Below are 23,291 nucleotides of genomic sequence, written 5' to 3' on the forward strand. Positions count from 1 at the left end.
CCATGTTGGTCAGGCTGGTCTCAAACTCCTGACCTCAGGTGATCTAAGTGCTGCCATTACAGGCATGAGCCACTGCACCCGACACAAGCTTCATTTTTAACATCATGTTTATATTAGAGGTTTCTTCATGATTTGCTAGAACTGCAAGACCTGAGAGCCAACTAACGTTTGAGTATTTTGAATTAATGTCAGATTTCCCTTTGTGAGCATTGGTTATAAAATGTTACATGTCGATTGTCACATCCCTTTAGGAAAAAATACTTACTTTTGAAAAGTTCTTCTTTAAAGTGCCCTTTCTTTTCCAGCCTTTTAAGCTTATTGGAACACTAAATATATTTTAAACTAATATTGAACCCATTGCAGATTTTATCCTCAAATTGTGAACACTCCAACTGGAAACTGGAGCACTGGGAATCATTCTAGGTGTTATCACCTGGTGCTGAAGTTAATCACCTGGACCAGTACACCCCTGGAGGGGGTGCCTTAAAAAATTCAGTTTCTTGGCCAGGCGCAGTGGCTCACACCTGTAATCCCAGCATTTTAGGAGGCTGAGGCAGGTGGATCATGAGGTCAGGAGATCCAGTCTGCATCCTGACCAAAATGGTGAAACCGAGTCTCTACGAAAAATTCAAAAATTAGCTGGGCGTGGTGGCACATACCTGTAGTCCCAGCTCCTCGGGATGCCGAGGCAGGGAAATGGCTTGAACCAGGGAGATACAGGTTGCAGTGAGCCAGATCATGCCACTGCACTCCACCTTGACAGAGGAGGACTCCATCTCAAAAAAAAAAAAAAAAAAAAAAAAAATCAGTTTCTTTAATTACTTAAACTAGTAGTTCATTCACATGGCTCAGAAAACTCAGAGGACAAAAGCCATAGAGAGAGCCTCCATCCACCTAGTTTCTCCCAGGTAACCACTGGGAGTAGTGTTCTCTTCCAGAGTTTATCTGTATTCAGGCAGACACTGTTGTCTCTTCTTAGCTCTGTCTTCCCCCTTCCTGCTTTTTTCTTCCTTTTTTTTTTTTTTTTTGAGACAGAGTCTTCCTCTGTTACCCAGGCTAGAGTGTAATGGCGCAGTCTCAGCTCACTGCAGCCTCCACCTCCTGGATTCAAGCGATTCTCCTGCCTCAGCCTCCCGAGTAGCTGGGACTACAGGTGCGTGCCACCACACCCAGCTAATTATTGTATTTTTAGTAGAGACAGGGTTTCACTACGTTGGCAGGCTGGTCTTGAACTCCTGACCTCATGATTCACCCACCTCGGCCTCCCAAAGCGTTGGGATTACAGGCGCGAGCCACCATGCCCAGCCACCTTTTTCTTCTTAACTGAGGTAGCAGTAGTATAGACATGGCTGCATACCTTTATTGTCTTCTTATAGTTGTCTACTATTCCTTTATGTGAACTGTGTCTTAATTGCTTTACTCCTCTCCCCACTGATGGACATTTAGGTGATTTCCAGTCTTGTCTTCTCACAAACAGTGCTTTATGAATAGCCCTGTATAGTTACGTGGACAAGCAAATATATTGAACAGATTCATAGAAATAGAATTAGTGGTTAAAAGGCATATGCATTTATAGTTTTTTTCATATCAAATTTTCTTCAAGAGCATGTGTGTTGATAGAGTCTTAAAATGTGAAAAGCAGCACATATATTCTCAGTGTAGACATCACTAGATGTGTTGCTGATACCCTTTCCCCCCCTCCCCAAGTTGGAGTCCCACTCTGTCACCAGGCTAGACTGCAGTGGCACAGTCTCAGCTCACTGCAACCTCCACATCCTGGCTTCAAGCGATTCTCCTGCCTCAGCCTCGAAAGTAGCTGGGACTACAGGCATGCACTGCCACTCCCAGCTAATTTTTGTGTTTTTGGTAGAGACGAGGTTTCACTGTGTTGGCCAGGATGGTTTGATCTCTTGACCTGGTGATCCCCCTGCCTCGGCCTCCTAAAATGCTGGGATTACAGCATAAGCCACAGCGCCCGGCCGTTATTCCTCTTTTTGTTTCTTCTTCTTTTTTTTTTTTTTTTGAAGGCAGAGTCTTGCTCTTGCTCTGTCACACAGGCTAGAGTACGTTGGCATGATCTTGGCTCACTGCAACCTCCGTCGGGTTCAAGTGATTCTCGTGCCTCAGCCTCCCAAGTAGCTGGTATTACAGACATGCGCAACCATGCCCTGCTAATTTTTGTATTTTTGGTAGAGGAGGGATTTCGCCATGTTGGCCAGCATGGACTCGAACACCTGACTTCAGGTGCCCACGTTGGCCTCCCAGTGCTGGGATTATAGGCATAAACCACCGTGTTCAGCCACGTATATTCTAATTTTTTTTTGAGACGAAGTCTTGCTCTGTTGCCAGATTGCAATGCAGTGGGGCGATCCTGGCTCACCACATCCTCCGCTTCCTAGGTTCAAGCGATTCTCCTGCCTCTAGCCTCCTGAGTAGCTGGGACTACAGGTGCATGCCACCACTCGCAGCTAGTTTTTATGTTTTAGTAGAGATGGGGTTTCACCATGTTGTCGAGGATGGTCTCAATGTCTTGACCTCGTAATCCTCCCACCTTGGCCTCCCAAAGTGGTGGCATTACAGGTGTGAGCCACCGTGCCCTGCCCATACAACAGATACTCTTTATCAGCATAGTCTACAGGCATGTGTCACCATGCCTGGCTAATTTTTGTACATTTTTTTTTTTGTAAAGACCGGCTTTTGCCATGTTGCCCAGGCTGGTATTGAACTCTTGGACACAAGCAATCCACCTTCCTCTACTTTCCAAAGTGCTGACATTACAGGCATGAGACACCGTGCCCAGTCCTCGTGTACTTTTTGGATTAAATGCATTCATTTCCTGTTTGTGGCTCTCAAATAGCGCACATACTTCCATGTGTTGTACATGGACTGGCACTTCCAAGTTTGCTTTAATGTCTGGGATATGATCTTTCCCCCTTTCTTAACTTGGTGTTGCCGCCTGCCAGCTGCATCTCACAGCATTGGGGCAAAGGACCTGGTCTCTGGATGTTTGTTTGTTTGTTCTTATGGTATGGCTGAGTGGCTGGGAATCTCAGGTCTGGGGCTGCTTCTGCAAGGGCTAGATTCTAGCTCCGCCTGCACATTCCTCCTCCTCCTCCAGGACTGTTCTTGGCTGGAGAATCCTCTCCCTGTAAGCAGAGTGGACAGGCAGCTGACTGTGGCACCTCCCTGGGGTCTGGTGCCCCTCTCAGCTGTGGTGGTAGTAAACAATGAACCCCTTTTTGCTCTCCTGTCCCAGATAATTGGGCTAACGTGCAGGGGCTGCTGGGTTATTACTATGGTCTGGTGGCAGCTGGCTGCTGTGACAGCTACCTTCTGTTCACCCTTGTACCCGCCCTTCAGGGCTGAGGGAGGCAGCACACAAACCATGCTGAGGAAACGAAATTGTCTTGGCTGTCTAAGAATGGCACTTTCCTGTGACTTCTAAGTGTACCAAATGAAAATAGGAGACTGGCTTCATTTCCAGGACAGTTTACAGTCCCAGATGACAAAGAACTAGCTCTCTTCCCTTCCTCTCTCCCCTCTCCCGTCTGTCCCCTCTCCCCCCTCCCCTCTCCCCTCTGGCCTCTGTCCTCTGTCTCCTCTCCCCTCTCCCCTCTCCCCCCTCCCCTCTCCCCTCTGCCTTCTGTCCTCTGTCTTCTCTCCCCTCTCTCCTCTCTCTCTTCTCCCCTCTCCCCTCTCCCCTCTCCCCTCTGTCCCCTCTGTCCCCTCTGTCCCCTCTGTCCCCTCTCCCCTCTCCCCTCTGTCCCCTCTCTCCCTTCTCCCCTCTGTCCTCTCTCCCCTCTCTCCCCTCTCCCCTCTACCCTCTGTCCCCTCTGTCCCCTCTCCCCTCTCTCCCCTCTCCCTTCTGTCCTGTCTCCCCTCTCCCCCCTCTCCCCTCTCTCCCCCCTCTCCCCCCTCTCCCCTCTGTCCCTTCTGTCCCCTCTCCCCTCTCCCCTCTGTCCCCTCTACCCTCTCCTGTCTGTCCCCTCTCCCGTCTGTCCCCTCTCCCGTCTGTCCCCTCTCCCGTCTGTCCCCTCTCCTGTCTGTCCCCTCTCCCGTCTGTCCCCTCTCCCCTCTGTCCTCTCTCCCCTCTCTCCCCTCTCCCCTCTCCCCTTTTCCCTCTCTTCATGGAGTTTCACTCTTGTTACCCAGGCTGGAGTGCAATGTTGCCGTCTCAGCTCATCACAACCTCCGCCTCCTGGGTTCAAGCCATTCTCCTGCCTCAGCCTCCTGAGTAGCTGGGATTACAGGCATGCACCACCATGCCCAGCTAATTTTGTATAGAGATGGGGTTACTCTGTGTTGACCAGGCTGGTCTTGAACTCCTGACCTCAGGTGATCTGCCGGCCTTGACCTTACAAAGTCCTGAGATTATAGGGTGAGCCGCTGTGCCAAGCCAACAACTTTCAATAAGGACTGTGTAGGTTTTTTGTTTTGTTTTGTTTTTTTGAAACCAAATCTTGCTGTGTTGCTCAGGCTGAAGTGCAATGGTGTGATCTTGGCTCATTGCAGTCTCTGTCTCTCATGTTTCAGCAGTTCTCCAGTGTTAGCCTCCCAGGTAGATGGGATTACTTGCACCCACCACCATACCTGGCTGATTTTGTAATTTTAGTAGAGACAGGTTTTCACCATGTTGGTCAGGCTGGTCTTGAACTCCTGACCTCAGATGATCTGCCAACCTGGCCTCCTAAAGTACTGGAATTATAGACGTGAGCTACGGTGCCCAGCCCTGTCTTGGTTGGGTTCTTTAAATGAAAGGTAAACAGCAATCATTCAGGGAAGCAAGATGTTTTTTGATACCTGATACAGAATATAGCCATGGAGTGCATTTGAGAATGAATAAGAAAGTAAAAATTTTATAATCAGTTACACGAACTGTGTTTTGCCTTTTCCAGGTAGAATTATTCTTGAAAATTGTATTAAGTGCATTTTAATAAATCAGGTATTTCCTTTCTGATTTGTGTTACAGTTTCTAAGGTTCTGTAATTTTTATTTCCATTAGTTTAACCTAACACCATAGCTAGATTTCTTTCCCCTTACTTCAGACTTTGAAATTTATGATGTTTCCATATTAAATGTACTTACTAGGCAGGTTTCCATCTAAAAAAAAGAGTACCCCTGGATGGACCCTTCTGTGACATGAAGCATATTTATCCTGTAATTTAGCTGTCAAATAAGAGGCAAACTCTGAGCAGAACTTTAGAGGGAAAGGACACAGAAAAGACAATTCCTAAGAGTCAGGAATGGAAGGCTGCAAGGCGGGCAGGCAGAGCTGGGAGAGCTTCAAGGGAAGAACTCCAAGATGGCAGGAGCCCCTCGGTAGGTACGAGTTTGATACATTGGGAAGGGCCTCACTACAGTAGGTATGTGGATCTGATACAGTAGGGAGAACCCCACTAAAATGTCCTGTATGAAGAATGGACTCCTGTGGCCGGTACGGTGGCTTACATCTGTAAACCCAGCGCTTTGGGAGGCCAAGGTAGGTGGGTCACTTGAGGTCAGGAGTTCGAGACCAGCCTGGCCAACATGGTGAAACCCCATCTCTACTAAAAATACAAAAATTAGCCGGGCATGGTGGCATGTGCTGTAGTCCCAGGTACTAGGGAGGCTGAGGCAGGAGAATTGCTTCAACCCAAGAGATAGAAGGTTGCAGTGAGCCAAGATTGCGCCACTGCACTCTAGCCTGGTTGACAGAGTGAGACTCCATCTCAAAAAAAAAAGAGTGGAATGAATGGACTCCTTGGGGAAGATCACTGTTAATGTCCACCTTTATGTTGTTCATTGTATAACATACAGCATATGACAGGAAAACGAGAAAACTCAAATCCTAGGCTCTAGTATAAATATTAAATGCTAGTATAATGTTGAGGGCTTTAAGACAGTTTGGTTTATTAAACCCCAGTTTAATAAGCCAAGATTGTGTCACTGTACTCCAGAGCAAGGCTGCCTACTGTAGTGAGGCCCTTCCCACTGCACTGAACTTGTACCTACCGAGGGGCCCCTGCCGTTTGGAATTTTTACCCTGATGCTCACCACAGCAGAGCAGCTAGCTCTGCCTGCCTGCCTTGTTATCTTCCATCCCTGCCTCTTCAGAATTGTCTTTTCTCAGTGTCCTTTCCCTCTAAAGTTCTACTCAGTTTGCCTCTTACTTGAAGTCTTTCCTGCTGTTGTTCACTATCTTATTCCCCTTGGCTGTAAAATAGAACATATGTGTTAATCAATTTAAGTTTGTGACTTCGTGTCCATGGGCTGTCTTCCTCAATTAGAGTGCAGTCCTCTGGGGAGGCCGACTTCTATTCTAGTCTCAAATAAACCCAGCCAGTCCTGCACGGAGTGAGGGCCCTGAGCAGAGACTGCTTTCTTCTACAGGGGAGAGGGAGGGGGCTGCCAACGGAGCTCTCTGGCTCTTGAGCAGATGAGTGATTCTGAGGAGGGGCAAGACTTGCTCAACATAAGATTGCTGTTCAGAATGAAGTTCAACCTCATTATTCTGTTCTAATTAGGGGTTGGTATATCTGCATAGAGGAAGCCTGAATTAAGGAAGATTTTAGAAGGAGGTTGCTTTAATTATTTCCTAATAGTCATTGTAAAACAAAAAAAGTTAGATGTCTTTTGGGAACTTGTTTAAATGCTTAGATAAAAATTACTTACAACGGCATAAATATTAATAAAACAGCTTTTCTTATTCCTCCTCCTTCTTTTTTTTTTTTTTTTTTTGGTATGGAGAGTTGTTCCATTATATTTATTGTATAATCCCAAGAACTTTCAAAGCTAAGTAACCTTTAATTCTATAGAATTGCGACAGATCAGCAGGGTTGAGTTTACTGGCAAGTCACTACCATTGATAAGTGATGGCTGTTGAGTGCCTGCCCTGTACCAGCCCTGGGGTGCCAGGTTGTTAGACTTTGGCTGGATCAGCCCTCATAGCTGACTTGGGAGATGGGCTTGGGACATGATAATAATGACTTATGTTTTTTGAGTCCTTACTGCATGCTTAGGCCCAGTGCTAAATGCTGTATTGTAAAACATTGTATCATTTAATTCTTTCATCAGTGATCCTCTGAAGCAGGTGCTACTGTCCCTCCATTTAATTTAATTTAATCTATTTCTTTTTTGAGGTGGCGTTTCGGTCTTGTTGCCCATGCTGGAGTACAGTGACATAATCTCTGCTCACTGCAACTCTGCCTCCTGGGTTGAAATGATTCTCCTGCCTCAGCCTCCAGAGTAGCTAGGATTACTGGCACCTGCCACCACGCCCCGCTAATTTTTGTATTATTGGTAGATACTGGCATCCACCATGTTGGCCAGGCTGGTCTCAAACTCCTGACCTCAGGTAATTGATCCACCCGCCTCAGCCTCCCAAAGTCCTGGGGTTACAGGCGTGAGCCACTGCACCCAGCTGTCCTTCCATTTTAGAGCTAAGGAGGGGTACACAGGGAGGCAGTAGCCCTGGTGACAGCTGTGATCTGAGACAGGGCTTGGCTGAGTACTCTTCTCACTACACCTGACTGCACTTTCTGTGTCTGTCGTGTCTAGTTAGTACTGTATCAGGAAACACACCAAGAGCCTAGTGTGGCCTCTAGGTCATTTACCAATAATAATAACCCTGTGAATCCTTCCACCACTCTGTAGATTCCTCATCTCTAGATGTGAACTTTTCCAGGATTCTTTGCCCTTGCTGGATGAAGTTTTTTGTATGTAGTTTTTTCTTCTTCAAATTTTAACTAACAAAAATTTTATGTATGGGTTTATCATATACAGCGTGATGTTTTGAAATATATATATGTCATAGATTGGCTAAATTGTAGTTAACATATGCGTTACCTCTTCCTGTGTCCAGTGTTAACTTAGAAATTAAAAATTCTTTTTGGAAGTTTTTTGAGGGTAGGTAAATAAAAGTGTTTAGCTTTTGAAAAATTTAACAGAAGCATTTGAGTAGTCATGATTATAGTACAAGTCTGAGGATGTAGGGAAAAATCAACTTTCTTCTGTACTCATTTGCTCCTATGCTAAGTGTCAACAGTCAACATGGAACACTTCTGGGTCCAGATTTGTGGAGGTTCCCCCAGCCATACACATACACTGATCAAGTGCTCCGTTATGCAGTGGACACCAGCTGACATGTAGATAGTGTCAGATCCCACAGTTGAGGGGTCAGTCCCCAAGACTGCCCGCCCCATGTCGTTCGGAAGCCCCAAGTTTGTTTTACCCGTGTATTTGACTGGCTATAAATGGAGTTCCTAGAAGCCCCTCCTTGGGTTCAATTAATTTGCTGGTGTGTGGCTCACAGAGCTCAAGGAAACATGTTTACTGTTTTTTTTATTGTGTAGGATATTATGAAGGATACCACTGAATATCAGGTGATAGGGCAAGGCATGTGAGAAGGCCATGTTGGTTTTTTTGCCCCCTCCAGGTGTGGCACTCTTCAGGAACCTCCATGTGTTCAGCTATCTGGAAGCTCTTATGGAGGTTTCATTGCATAGGCATGATTAATTAAATCATTGGCTATTGGAGATCCACTTAAGCTTTAGCATCTCTCCCTTCCCTGAAAATTAAAGATGGACTGAAAGTCCCAGTCCTCTCTTTAGTCATGCCTTGGTCTTGTGACCAGCTCCCATCTGAAGCAACCTAAGGGCTGCCAGCCTTCAGTCATTTCATGAGTATACAGAAAGATAATACTGGATGAGTGTGGTGGCTCATGCCTGTAATCCTAGCACTTTGTGAGGGTGAGGCAGGTGGATCACCTGAGGTTGGGAGTTCTAGACCAGCCTGACGAATATGGTGAAACCCTGTCTCTACTAAAAATACAAAAAATTAGCCCAGCGTGGTGGTGTACGCCTGTAATTCCAGCTACTCTGGAGGCTGAGGCAGGAGAACTGCTTGAACCCGGGAGGTGCAGGCTGCAGTGAGCCGAGATTGTGCCACTGCACCCCATCCTGGGTGACAGAGTGAGACTCCATCTCTTAAATAAATAAATAAATAAATAACACTGCCTTGGAGATTCCAAGGATTGTGTGCTGGGAGTTGGATGCCAGGAGACAGGGTAGAAGACCAAATACATATTCACTGTATCACAAAAGTAATGCCAGAAGACAAGCTAAAGAAACTAAGAAAAAAAACCTAAAGGAAGGAGACCCTTTTCCCAGGAATTAGGAATATGAGAGGGAAATTAGGAGTGGGTGGGGAAGAGAATATACGTGTGGGAGGGAAAGCAGAGAAATATGAACACATCACAAAACAGCATCTGAACTCTTACATGCTTATTTCTCACACTGCTGTTGCTCATTCTATATTATGCCATTTAATCTGTGTATCAGTTCTAGGGTTGAAGTTCGCTGATGCTGAGTTTGTTGCCACAGAGTGAAATATACTTGGGCGATCCTTTAAAAGGTAAAGAAAGCAGTAGGAAAAAGGCATAAAGAGAAAGATGAGTCAGTGTAATATTTCTTTTTTGTTTTGTTTTGTTTTGTTTTGTTTTGAGACGGAGTTTCGCTCTTGTTACCCAGGCCGAAGTACAATGGCGCGATCTCAGCTCACCGCAACCTCCACCTCCTGGGTTCAGGCAGTTCTCCTGCCTCAGCCTCCTGAGTAGCTGGGATTACAGGCACGCACCACCATGCCCAGCTAATTTTTTGTACTTTTTAGTAGAGACGGGGTTTCACCATGTTGACCAGGATGGTCTCGATCACTTGACCTCGTGATCCACCCGCCTCGGCCTCCCAAAGAGCTGGGATTACAGGCTTGAGCCAATGCGCCCGGCCCAGTGTAATATTTCTGAAGAATTCATTATTATTTGTTTTCAGCAAGTAGTGGTAAACGTTAAGATTACTGCTTTATATCTTTGACTAGACAAGCAGCTTGTTCATATTGTGTATCCTCTAATTTGTGCACTCATTAGCACCTGGGTTTATTGAGTGCCTAGTACATACAAAGCGTTTTATGCTAGGCACCGAGTAGATAGTACTGAGCAAGACAGGATCCCTGATTTCAGGGAGCTTATAGCCTCACATGTTGTAATATGAAGTTGTTATCATAATTGTAACTCGTGTCTGTAGGACATAAAAGAGTTCATATTCCCAGGAGAGGGTGTGATAAACCAGTCCTATCAGTACAGATAATTTGGGGCTTGAAGTTGAAATTAGAGAAAAAAATAGGGTATTATGAAAGGGGAGACTGTAGAAAACCTGAAGAAAGGTGTGTTCTGTGGACACTTTGGCTGATGTTTTTGATGTTTTTTTCAGATGAGACTGTTTTCAAATGTTATTGGGTGCACAGATTGATTTAGCCACCCACCTGGTGTTTGATTCTAGTAGTTCATTCCTTGCATTTCTGATCATGATTTTTAAGGATGCATCCTGGAACACATGTGGGTACCATTTGTCTTTCAGTGTTTAGGAGTGATCCCTACCTAACAGTTTGTGTGCAGACCACTGGCTTGGGTTTCCTAGTATCGGAAGTGAATGTCCTCTGTACCTTGCTTGGTAAACAGCTTGCCTTACCTGAGGCTGGTTGAGTTTGTCTGTGACTTTCTCCTTCCTAAGTCCCTGCTATTTTCCTCATTCCTCACTGGGTCTCCCCAGCCTTGTAAGAGTGTGATAGAAATGGAGAAGTGTGTAGCTTCTTTTTTCTCTCATTTCGGCTTAATCAAAGGGGTCACCTCCTAGTTGGCAGCCAGGAAGCTCCAAAAGAGAAAATTCCTGTCCCTAGCTATGGAAGTGTGACAGGCAGTGTTTGCTGTTTGACATCAGCTGAGGAAGTCTCCCTTGAGGTGCACATATCCTGGGTGCAGAGTGCCCACAGCTTTCCTGCAGCCTTTGCTTTGCATTCTCCTGAGTCCCCTGGTGATGAAGAGAACTTACCTGGGACTGGAAGTGGTCGCTGTCAATTCTGAACCTTAGGAACTTCCTATGATTCAGATTGTTCTTGCTCAACCCATGTGTTGGGACACTGGTGTGTAGAAAGCAAAGCTGTGCCATGTTGCAATATCCTGGCCTGCCTCCTTCACTCCCCTTTGTCAGTTTTTTTTTTTTTTTTTTCACTAGGGAATATGGAAATGTGGTGACAGTGGTAAACAGAAGGGTAATCGTATGGTTATGTGTACACCCCGTCTTGCCCTTTTTTTTTTTTTTTGAGATGGAGTCTTGCTCTCTCGCCCAGGCTGGAGTGCAGTGGCATGATCTTGGCTCACTGTAACCTCTGCCTCCCGTGTTCAAGCGATTCTCCTGCCTCAGCCTCTCTAGTAGCTGGGACTACAGGCGCCCACCACGACACACGGCTTATTTTTGTATTTTTAGTAGAGATGGGGTTTCACCATATTGGCCAGGCTCGTCTCGAACTCCTGACCTTGTGATCTGCCCTCCTCAGCCTCCCAAAGTGCTGGGATTATAGGTGTGAGCCACTGTGCCCCTGCCTCATCTTGTCTTTTTAAAAAGCCACACCTATATATTTGACTTTATACATACTCATATGTGTTTGGACTGGTGAATTACAGAAAGAGAATTAGTCAACTCTTCCTTCAGCCAAACAGCTGGTAGATGTATTTGGACTGAAATAGGATGAAATAGTAGTCAGGGTGGTCCATGTGTAGCAGACCAGTGAAAAACAAAAACAGTAGCCCAGGACAGAAGCCCTGCTTACAACTTTGAAACTTGCCTGTGAATTTGATAAGAACTGGAATAAACTACAAATGAAAACTGATAGCTCTGAGAGTGGCAGGATGATGGGTGAATTTTTTTAGGTAAGAAATTTTTGGAGTAAAATTATTCTGCAAGATATAATAAGATAACCACTGTCTATGGCCCGAGGTGCCACAGTTCACCTTCTGCCATGTAACTCTGGGATGCTGGTACCCTTGTTTTATAGGTGAGGGTATGAAGATGCAGAGATGAAGCAGTTCACCCAAGGATGCGGATTTGAACTTCTTTGCTCAGCTTCCAGTTGTCCTGTTCCCATTGGCCCACAGTGAGGCCAGGCCCTGCTGGGTTTAGGTGACTACGCTCTGAGTGTGTCTGCTCTTCTGTGGCCTGGTCTGCCTCTCCTGGGAAGAGTGCTTACGGATGTTTGAAATAGCCAGTCAGGTCACCTTTTGCAGATGTTTCCAAACATAAATGTAAAATATTTGGCACTTGTTTGCTTCTGATTTACGGTGCTTGCTTGACGTGGTCTCTTCATTCTCACCCTGGATGAAAAGGAAGGAAAGCTGATCTCTAGTGTCATGACTCCACTTCCTGGTTTAGGTGAATTTTCATTTTCATGAAACACTGCATTTTTAAAAGTTGTTATTTTGGGCCGCCAGTGGTTCATGCCTGTAATTCCAATGCTTTGGGAGACCGAGGTGGGAATATTTCTTTAGGCTTGGAATTTGAGATTAGCCTGGGCAACATAGCAAGACACCATCTCTAAAAAAAAAAAAATTGTAATTAGCTGGCAAGCCTGAGAAACCTGGTGAAACCCTGTCTCTACAAAATAGTACAAAAATTAGCTGGATGTGTTGGTGTGCACCTGTAGTCCCAGCTACTGGAAGCTGAGGTTGGAGGATTGTTTGAGCCCGGGAGACAGAGGCTGCAGTGAGCCTGCAGCTCCACTGCACTCCAGCCTGGGCAGCAGAGCGAGACCCTGTCAAAATAATTAATTAGTTTAAAATAAAACAAAAAATGAGCTGTGTATGTGGGGCACACCTGTGGTCCCAGCAATAGGGGGTTGAAGCGGGAGAATTGGTTGAGTCCAGAAGTTCAAGGTTACAGTGAGCTGTGACTGTGCCATTGCACTCCAGCCTGGGTGACGGATCAAGACCCTCTCTCTAAAAAACAAAATAAAAAAGAAAACGTTGTTATTGGGGGGGTATATATTTTATATTTTCTTTTTATTTGTAGTTGACATGTAATAATTGTATATATTAATGGGGTACAGAATATTTTGTAACATACATTCATTGTGTAATGAGCAGATCAGGGCAATTAGGATATCTACCACCTCAAACATTTATCATTTGGGTTGGACACAAATATTTATGAAGGAGTACTGAATATAAATGTGTGTGCAGGTGGACAAAACCTGAAGGGCAGGTTATGATAGGATTTTTAAATCTTATATTGTGCAGTCTTTGTACCTGGACACCTTAGTGAATCTCCAAATTTAGGATACCACAATAGCATAAAAGCTATGGATTGGGACCTTCAGAAGCATGCTGAGACCTAGTTTACCAGTTTCAGGCCCTGTGTCCTCATGGAGCTGTCTGCTATAGCCAGGATGAGATTCCTGTTCTTCAAAATGACATTTCCTGTAACCATGAGGAGGTCCTCCAAATTAAAGGACCTTCTTTTTATTTTATTTTATTTTTAAAAATAAAGATGGGTTTTCACCATGATAACCAGGCTGGTTTTAAACTAGTGACCTCAGGTGGTCCACCCACCTCGGCCTCCCAAAGTTGCTAGGATTACAGGCATGAGCCACCATGCCCGGCCACAAATAAGACTTTTTATTTGCCACTGTTATAAGTCTGAACTTTAAACAGATTCTTGGACTGGTGGTTCATATCCATCAGCTCGTTCAACTTTAGCATCTTTCTCATCCCCAGTGGCTTTTCCAGAACTACTGCCTTCACCATGAAGCTCCATGAGTTTTCCCAATTCAAACTTGGGCTTCTTCAGCATTTTTACTTTTCTAACGAAGACATCATGGAGAGGATAAATAGATTGGCAAGCCTTTTCTATGTCTTTTCCAATGCTGTCTGGAATCTATCTATCTATTTATTTATTTATTTATTTATTTATTTATTTTGAGACAGAGTTTCGCTCTTGTTACCCAGGCTGGAGTGCAATGGCGCGATCTCGGCTCACTGCAACCTCCGCCTCCTGGGTTCAGGCAATTCTCCTGCCTCAGCCTCCTGAGTAGCTGGGATTACAGGCACACGCCACCATGCCCAGCTAATTTTTTGTATTTTTAGTAGAGACGGGGTTTCACCAAGTTGACCAGGATGGTCTCGATCTCTCGACCTTGTGATCCACCCGCCTCGGCCTCCCAAAGTGCTGGGATTACAAGCTTGAGCCACCGCGCCCGGCCTGGAATCAATTTATTGACCACTTCTTTCAGGTCATTTGTCTGCACCTTTAGGGTCATGATTTCCGTCATCTTCCGGATTTGGCGGACCTGTTGGTGCTGAGCATAAGAGGTCTTCCATATCTGATTGTTGCATTTTTGTTTTGTTTTGTTTTTGTTTTTGTTTTTTTCTGAGACAGAGTTTCGCTCTTGTTACCCATGCTGGAGTGCAATGGCATGATCTCGGCTCACCACAACCTCCACCTCCTGGGTTCAGGCAATTCTCCTGCCTCAGCCTCCTGAGTAGCTGAGATTACAGGCACGCACCACCATGCCCAGCTAATTTTTTGTATTTTTAGTAGAGACGGGGTTTCACCATGTTGACCAGGATGGTCTTGATCTCTTGACCTCGTGATCCACCAGTCTCGGCCTCCCAAAGTGCTGGGATTATAGGCGTGAGCCACCGCGCCTGGCCTGTTGCATTTTTTAGTAAAACCAACACAGAACAGACGAAGCAAGTAACCATCGGTAGTTTTGACATCAACTTGAGCTTCAGTCATTGTCTGCCATTTTTTGACCATGGAACACATTTTGTCACGGGTAAGATCCATGCCATGGAAGTTAGGCAGTTTTTACCCTGAACATCTTCAGTAATCAGCTTGAATTTTCTAAATGCAACTTCATCATTCTGCAAATCAGCAAGACTAACTTCAAACACTCGACCCTTGAGGCCATCAGATGCAATTTTGGTTCTTTGGGTCCTGTTGACTAGTGTCTTTCCAGTATTTCTTATATTGAACATAGCAGGTGCTTTCACATCATACCAATCTTTCTTAGAAAATGGATCAACCACTTTCTTCTTGGCTCTCTTTTTGCCGCCTTTCGTAAGGTGCTTGTTCTTGCCAACCGCCGTGGTGCTGCTCAGAGAGCCAAAAGACTGAAGGACCTTCTATAAAACAACTGACCTCTATTCTTCAAGAACCTCAGTTATGGCTGGGCGCAGTGGTTCATGCCTGTAACCCCAGCACTTTGGGATGCCTAGGAGGGCTTATCACCTGAGGTCAGGAGTTCGAGACCAGCCTGCCCAACATGGAGAAACCCTGTCTCTACTAAAAATACAAAAATTAGCCAGGTGTGGTAGCATTATGTCTGTAATCCCAGCTACTTGGGAGGCTGAGGCCGGAGAATTGCTTGAACCCGGGAGGCAAAGGTTGCAGTGAGCTGAGATCCCAGTACTGCACTCCATCTAGCCTGGGTGACAGAGCAAGGCTGTGTCTCAAAAAATAAATTATAAAAGACAAAGGGCAGGGAACTTTTAAACCATTTTCGATTAAATAAGGCAACAGAGACATGACAATTAAATGCACCGTGATCCTGAATTACATGTCGGATCTTGTAATCTCGTGGTTACAGGACATGTAATTTTGAAGAGACAGATGTGATAAAGGGCATTATTGGGACAACCAAAAAATTTGAGTAAGGACAATATAAGTATTGTGTCAGTGTTACATTTCCTGAGTTGCACATGCATACTGTGATTATGTAAGAGGATGTTCTTAGGAGATACCTACTGAAGTATTTAGGAGGACAGTGTCATACTGTCAGCAAACTCTCAGTCTGTTTTTCTGTAAAAACTGTTGCATGTGCGCACTCCTCGAATCACATCTTATTCCTTATAGACAGGTAGGAAGATAAAAGTGTGTGTTAGACATGGTTTTCTAGGGTGACAAGAGGGATTGACTGGTCAATTCTGCAGGGGCAGCCCAAAGAAAGTCTTCATATTTGCTGTGTTTAACCTGATTGGGGATTGAGGCGAGTTTTAGAACAAGAGAGAGAGATTCAAGAAGAAAGTTTCCCAATACATGTGACAGCTCTCAGTGTTGTGGTTGGAAAGTAGGGGTCATCTGGTGTTGTCCCGTAAATGAAGGCTGAGAAGATAGCCTTGTATGCCATGCAAAGGTGCTTGAACTTCTTCCATAGACATGATAGGTCTGTTAGGATGCTTTCAGCTGCAGTTGCATTGAACTCCAACTGAAATGGCTTAAATGATAGCAAGTGTATTTTCTCAACATAACATGAAGTTCAAAGGTGGAAGGTACCAGGGTTGCATCACTCAACAGTGCAAAGATGATCTCCCTGCCCCAGGTGTTTTGTGGTTTTGGCTGCAGCCATTCTTAGTGTGCTAGTGGTGTCTGCTCTCCTGGCTACATGGTGTTTGTTGCCCGCCCACGATGAGATCTAAGGAGAAAAGGAAGAGATTTCTTTCTGAGCATTCCTACTATGAGGCAGGAGCACCTTTACACAGTGATCCTGGTTCAGTGTGCCTTCAGATTTCCTGAGCTGAGATTGTGTTACCTGCAAAGGGGAACGTGATCATGGTGGTTGGCTTATCTGGTCACTCTCCCTCCTGTGGCCAGAGAAGGTGTTGCCCTTCCTCAGAGGAACCTCCCAGGCAGCCACCTCAGATCATGTGGGTGTTGCCAGCAGCATGGGGTCAGGCATATTGGTTAAGCAGACATTAGGGTCTGCCACCATGCAGATAAAAGGCTTTAATTTTTTCTTGTCTTTTCTTTTTGAGCCTGGTTTTGCTCTCACTGCCCAGGCTGGAGTGCAGTGGTGCAATCTCGGCTCACCGCCACCTCCACCTCCTGGGTTCAAGTGATTCTCCTGCCTTCAGCCTCCTGAGTACCTGGGATTACAGGCATGCACCACCACGCCCGGCTAATTTTGTGTTTTTAGGAGAGACGGGGTTTTTCCATGTTGGTCTCCTGGTCTCAAATTTCCAACCTCAGGTGATCTTTGCACCTTGGCCTCCCAAAATGCTAGGATTTTAAGTGTGAGCCACTGCACCCAGCAGGTTTTAGTTTTCTTTTCTTTCTTTTTTTTTTTTTTTTTTTAGAGGCAGAGATTTGCTCTTTCGTCCAGGCTAGAGTAAAGTGGTGCAGTCTCCACTCACTGCAACCTCTGCCCCACCCCGCCAGGTTCTCCTGCCTCAGCCTCCTGAGTGGCTGGGATTACAGGTGCGTGCCACCACACACAGCTAATTTTTGTATTTTTAGTAGAGACAGGGTTTCACCATGTTGGCTAGGCTGGTCCCGAACTCTTGACCTCGGGTGATCCACCTGCCTCAGCCTTCCAAAGTGCTAGGATTACAGGAGTGAGCCACCAAGGCTGGCCACCAGGTTTTAGTTTCCTAAAGGTAAATTTTAAAAATTTGCATGTACCCCTTGCACCACCATGTCACTAGTGTGACTATGCTTTTTGGCCTGTGTCTTTCTAGCTGTTGCTTGTATCCACATACTTTAATTAGTTCTGCTCTTACCCTGGGCGCCATTTTGCCTACATTTTCAATTTGCTTGCTTTTTCATAATATGCACACATTTTCCTATATTTCCATTGTCATCATAATTATTTAATGAATGTATGGTGTTTTATTTTTATTTACTTATTTATTTTTGAGACAGAGTTTTGCTCTTATTGCCAGGCTGGAGTGCAGTGGTGATATCTCTGCTTACGGCAACCTCTGCCTCCAGAGTTCAAGCGATTCTCTGGCCTCAGCCTCCGTCCTGAGTAGCTGCAATTCCAGGTGCCCCCACCACACCCAGCTAATTTTTGTATTTTTAGTAAGACAGGGTTTTGCCATGTTAGCCACACTGGTCTCAAGCTCCTGACCTCACGTGGTCTGCCCACTTTGGCCTCCCAAAGTGCTGGGATTACTTTTTTTTTTGGATGCTATGAATAATACTAAAATGAATCTATTTCTACCTACCTTTTCCTTTGCACATACCTACCTTTTCCTTTGCCTGACCGTCGTGGTTTAGAGTGTGTGGGATATGAGAGGGTAGAGAGGACATGTATAGACCACGGTTCAGAGAAAAGTTACTTTGAAAGGGGCCAGAAAAAGGGGTGGTTCTAGTTCCCATTTGTTTCCTGATGAGGAAGGATGGTCTGTTTTGTTGAGTGTTCTATCTCCCCTTGAGGTAATGATCTGCTTAACTCCTTTGTCCGTTTATACTCAGGACTCGGTGTACTTCTCATCTTCCTGTATGATTGACATTTACCCCTTTCATAGAATTCAAATACTTTTAGGCTCTTATTATCTTTTATTTTCAACTCTTTGTAGTTTCTGTGTATGTCTTTATTATCTTTTCCTGCAGCTTCAGCCCTTTAAGAAATCACTGATTTCATTTTGTGTTAAAGCTAGTTTTGTTGTTGTTGTTTTGGTATTTTAACTTTGTTGGTATTTTAACTGGTAACGTAATTAAGATTGGGCTTTACTGTCCCCAAATTGGTTATCTAAGTCAATACTCAGTTAATTCTTTGCACACATAGATTTTTAAAATTATAATTCATTGAATTTTGGGGCCTCTTCTTGTTTTATTTTACTTTATTTTCTGAGTTTGCCCTCACATGACAGTATTTAATTATTGTTTTAGAATATGATAAATCTAGTAGGGCTGTCCTTCTCATCTCCGTTTAACTTTTCTGTTTTCAGAATTTGAAGGATATTTTTTTCTTTTCCCAAACAAACTTGCAAATCATCTTGACATGACTCTTAAGACATGCTGGTGTTCCATGCAGAATGCCCCGTTAGGTTAAAATCATAGAAACAGGGCAGTTGGAGAGCTGTTAAGGTTGCTTAGTTTCTCATTTCCATTTCTGTTTAATTTCTAGATTTTGGATCATTGTTTGACTTGGAAAATGATCTTCCTGATGAGCTGATACCCAATGGAGGAGAATTAGGCCTTTTAACCAGTGGGAACCTTGTTCCAGATGCTGCTTCCAAACATAAACAACTGTCGGAGCTTCTACGAGGAGGCAGCAGCTCTAGTATCAACCCAGGAATAGGAAATGTGAGCGCCAGCAGCCCCGTGCAGCAGGGCCTGGGTGGCCAGGCTCAAGGGCAGCCGAACAGTGCGAACATGGCCAGCCTCGGTGCCATGGGCAAGAGTCCTCTGAGCCAGGGAGATTCTTCAGCCCCCAGCCTGCCAAAACAGGCAGCCAGCACCTCTGGGCCCACCCCACCTGCCTCCCAGGCACTGAATCCTCAAGCACAAAAGCTGGCAACTAGCAGCCCTACCACGTCACAGACTGGACCTGGTATCTGCATGAATGCTAACTTTAACCAGACCCACCCAGGCCTCCTCAATAGTAACTCTGGCCATAGCTTAATGAATCAGGCTTCTCAAGGACAGGCGCAAGTCATGAATGGATCTCTTGGGGCTGCTGGCAGAGGAAGGGGAGCTGGAATGCCGTACCCTACTCCAGCCATGCAGGGGGCCACGAGCAGCGTGCTGGCTGAGACCCTAACGCAGGTTTCCCCTCAAATGGCCGGTCACGCAGGACTGAACACCGCACAGGCAGGAGGCATGGCCAAGGTAAGTGAGCTGAAGTGCTTTCAATATTTCCTACCTAACCGCTGGCTTTCCCTGCAAGTAAAGCGTAAAATGGGACCACGTGGCCCACTCCTCTTCCTCCTCTTGAGCTCTCCATGTGCCACTCATGCTTGGAAGAGACAGATTTCTTTCTAGGATAGAGATCTCTGCCCCCATTTATGTCTTTAAAATGAGAATTCTTAAAGAAGTAGGATAGCTTGCAGGTCAGGCAATTGGAAAAATACAGGGCCTGCCTTTGGAGGGACTGCCAGTTTTCAGCCTCTGAGGAAAGCGTACGGAGGTATGAATGAACACATAGCTGAAAGAGGCCACCTTTATTGGAATCGGCTTTGGAGTGCATCAGTGAACCTGATAAAGGTTGCTTTCTGTCCCTGTACTGCCCACTGATGAGGTGCTTGCTGGTCTGGGTGCTCCTCTACAGCCACCCAGTGAAGTGTCTGTTGTCAGTCTCCATTTCACTGATGGAGAAAGCTGTGTTCCAAGGTGGTCAACTCACTCTCTGACATGTTAACAAGGAAGAGGTGGCAGAGCCCGGGAGAAGTACAGGCATTCGGGTCCCAGAGGAAACACCAGTGTAGTGGTTCTTGAAATGGGCTCCTCCTAGACCAGCAGCAGCAGCAGCATCCCCTAGGAGCTTGTTAGATATGCAGACTTCCTTATTGACTCAGAAACTGGGAGTTGGGCCCAGTGCCCTGGGCTTTAAGAAGCATTCAAATGGATGCTGGACACGGTGAGTCATGCCTATGATCCCAGCACTTCGGGAGGCCAAGGCGGGTGGATAGCTCAAGTCCAGGAGTTCAACACCAGCCTGGGCAACATGATGAAACCCTGTCTCTTTAAAAAGAAAAGAAGAAAGGTGGTTTCAAGCTGGCCCCCGCCACCCACCCAATACACACACACAAGGTCAAGAACTCTGCTAGGAAAAGGCCTGGACTGGGGTTTGCAGCCACCAGCCTTGTAGCTGCCTTCTAGAGTAGAAACTAACTTGGTGAAGGGGGAAGGCAAATGCCTAGATAGATGTGACAGCTCGAAAAGCCCTGGCTGACAGGGAGGAGCATAGCGAAGCATAGACAAGGAAGCACCGCCTATTCCCACTGAAGTGACAAGCGCTGTGGACGCTCTGTGGCCACAGGCTTCTGAACGGCAGCTACCAGGCACGTTTTCAGGCAGTGGAATTCTGCACATCCCAGAACAGAAAATCAGTTTGAGCTGTTCCTTGGATTTGATTAGTGCCAAGTAGGGGTGAGGGAGAAATAAGAGTAGAACAGTTTCCCCACAAGGTTGATGAAAGTGTTGGGTGATGGATCTGAAACCCTGTGACTGTTGTAAACAACGAGAGGATTTATTTTTTTTAACTTCAGAAAAGAGGATGAAGTAATTCTCAACATTTAAATTGTATCTTTTGAAATGTTAGTAGAGGGGAACGTGAACTTAAATTTTACTAGTACCTGGCGTTTAAAGAAGAGTCTGTATGAGTGTGTCATTTAGAGTTGATTGAGAAGGAACTTCTCATGGGTTTATGGTTACTGGATAGATTGATAGTCGTTTCTTTTCCTAATTCATTCATCACTCTACTCCTTACTGCCCATTTTTAAAATTCCTTCTGTTTTGGAGAGTTTAAATCATATGATGTCAACATAATGGTATAAAACAATGATCTCCCAAACTTTTTTTAAAATCTCAAGATTCGTGAATATCCTTAACAATTACTGAGGACACCAAAGAGATTTCCTTAACATATGCAGTATACCTCTCAGTATTTACCACATTAAATAGTAAAACAGAATTTTGAAATTTATTTCATTATCTGTCGAGCGCAGTGGCATCACAAAGCAACTAGAAAACTAGATCCACTGTGTTATTGTGAGAGAATGTGTGAAAAGGCAAATAATGTCTTAGTATTTTATGGGAATAGTTTTGACATCATGGTCTTCTGAAAGGTCTGGGACCATGCACTGTACTTCAAGAGCTTTTGATAACATGCATGTAGAAGTTAGACTTTGTAGATCTAAAGACAAGGTCATTGTCACATGTTAATTAATTTAGGTCCCCCGTGGTGGCTCATGCCTGTAATCCCAGCACTTTGGGAGGCTGAAGTGGGTGGATCCCCTGAGGTTGGGAGTTTGAGACCAGTCTGACCAACATGGAGAAACTCCGTCTCTACTAAAAATACAAAATTAACCAGGTGTGGTGGTACATGCCTGTAATTCCAGCTACTTGGGAAGCTGAGGCAAGAGAATTGCTTGAACCCAGGAGGCAGAGGTTGTCGTGAACCAAGATCACGCCATTGTACTCCAGCCTGGACAACAAAAGTGACACTCTGTCTCAAAAATAAATACATATATACATACACACACACACAAATTTAACAGTAACTTCGTGTCATCCAGTGTCTACAGAAGAGTCGCTTTTCCAGTGGCCTCATATGTTGTAATTTGTTGGGGTTTTTTTGTTTGTTTGGTTTTTTTTTTTTTTTGGAAGTGGAGTCTCTTTCACCAGGCTGGAGTACAGTGGCACAATCTTGGCTCACTGTAACCTCTGCTTCCTGGGTTCAAGCGATTCTCCTGCCTCAGCCTCCCAAGTAGCTGGGATTACAGGTGCGTGACACCACACCCAGCTGATTTTTGTATTTTCAGTAGAGACAGAGTTTCACCATGTTGACCAGGATGGTCTCGATCTCTTGAGCTCGTGATCTACCTGCCTCAGCCTCCCAAAGTGCTGAAATTACAGGTGTGAGCCACCATACCTGGCCTATAATTTTTTTTTCTTTTTTTTATAGATTTTTACTCAAAATCTACATTTCATTCAGTTGATATGCCTCTTAAGAGTCTGTTAAAGAATCTGATGGTCTGTAGGAACCTTACAATTTATTAAAGAATCTTTTATTAAAGAATGTTTTGGTTGTTGTCTGCTATTCATCCTGGGGAGTGTCTTCCAGAGGTTGGGCTTTGCTGATTACACCTGTAACAGTTTATGCTTCTCTGTCCGCTCAGGCTTTTCATTCCATCCTGGGGTTCCTTTATACCGAGTGGTCTTTCTTTCAAACAGCAACTTCTGGATGTCACTGTTTGGAAAGTGAGCCTTGTTGGTGTGTTGGGGATAGTCGTCTGTTTCCTGTAAGTGTCTCAAAGCAGCCCACTGAAGGTGGGTAGAGTGCATTTTTGAAAGAAATGTCATGGCCTTGGGGTGGAATGAAAGACCAGGTAGTGGTTGGCAAAAAGAGTAAGAGATAAGCCCATTTTTAAACCATTCCCTCTCTAGAACCTGACAATAGCAGAACCAACTAGATTTAAAAATACACAGAGAAAAGGTGCTTTTTTAAAAAGTAAATTTGTTTTGAGAATTACTACACTGGAAGTACATCCTATGAAATGATTCAAATAGCAGGAAAAAAGCAGCACCCTCCTTACAGATTTAAAATACATAATGAAACCAGACTACATAAGCACCATGCTGTTTTACTTGATAGTGTACCTTAGATGGCTTTCTGTGACACTGCACAGAGATTATTTTTTCTTACTGATAGCACAGGATTCCATTATATGATACATCATAATTTATTGATGTGATCCTCTGAGGATGACTATTTGGATTGTTCTGACTTTTCTTTTCTTTTTTTTTTTTTTTTTTTTTTTTTTTGAGACGGAGTTTCGCTTTTGTTACCCAGGCTGGAGTGCAATGGCGCGATCTCGGCTCACCGCAACCTCCGCCTCCTGGGTTCAGGCAATTCTCCTGCCTCAGCCTCCTGAGTAGCTGGGATTACAGGCACGCGCCACCATACCCAGCTAATTTTTTGTATTTTTAGTAGAGACGGGGTTTCACCATGTTGACCAGGATGGTCTCGATCTCTTGACCTCG

General features: G+C 44.9%; 1 protein-coding gene across 2 annotated transcripts in view; it reads left to right on the forward strand.

The window, feature by feature from the left end:
* Window positions 1-23,291, forward strand: part of CREBBP (CREB binding lysine acetyltransferase) — a 167,199-nt gene that overhangs the window by 15,240 nt on the left and 128,668 nt on the right. For both annotated transcript variants that reach the window (XM_003928470.4, XM_010339127.3), the window contains exon 2: window positions 18,712-19,415. In XM_003928470.4, coding sequence (XP_003928519.2) covers window positions 18,712-19,415 — 704 coding nt within the window. The remainder of the gene's footprint in view (window positions 1-18,711; window positions 19,416-23,291) is intronic.

The sequence above is a fragment of the Saimiri boliviensis genome, chromosome 12 (assembly GCF_048565385.1).
Source record: "Saimiri boliviensis isolate mSaiBol1 chromosome 12, mSaiBol1.pri, whole genome shotgun sequence".
Taxonomy (NCBI): domain Eukaryota; kingdom Metazoa; phylum Chordata; class Mammalia; order Primates; family Cebidae; genus Saimiri; species Saimiri boliviensis.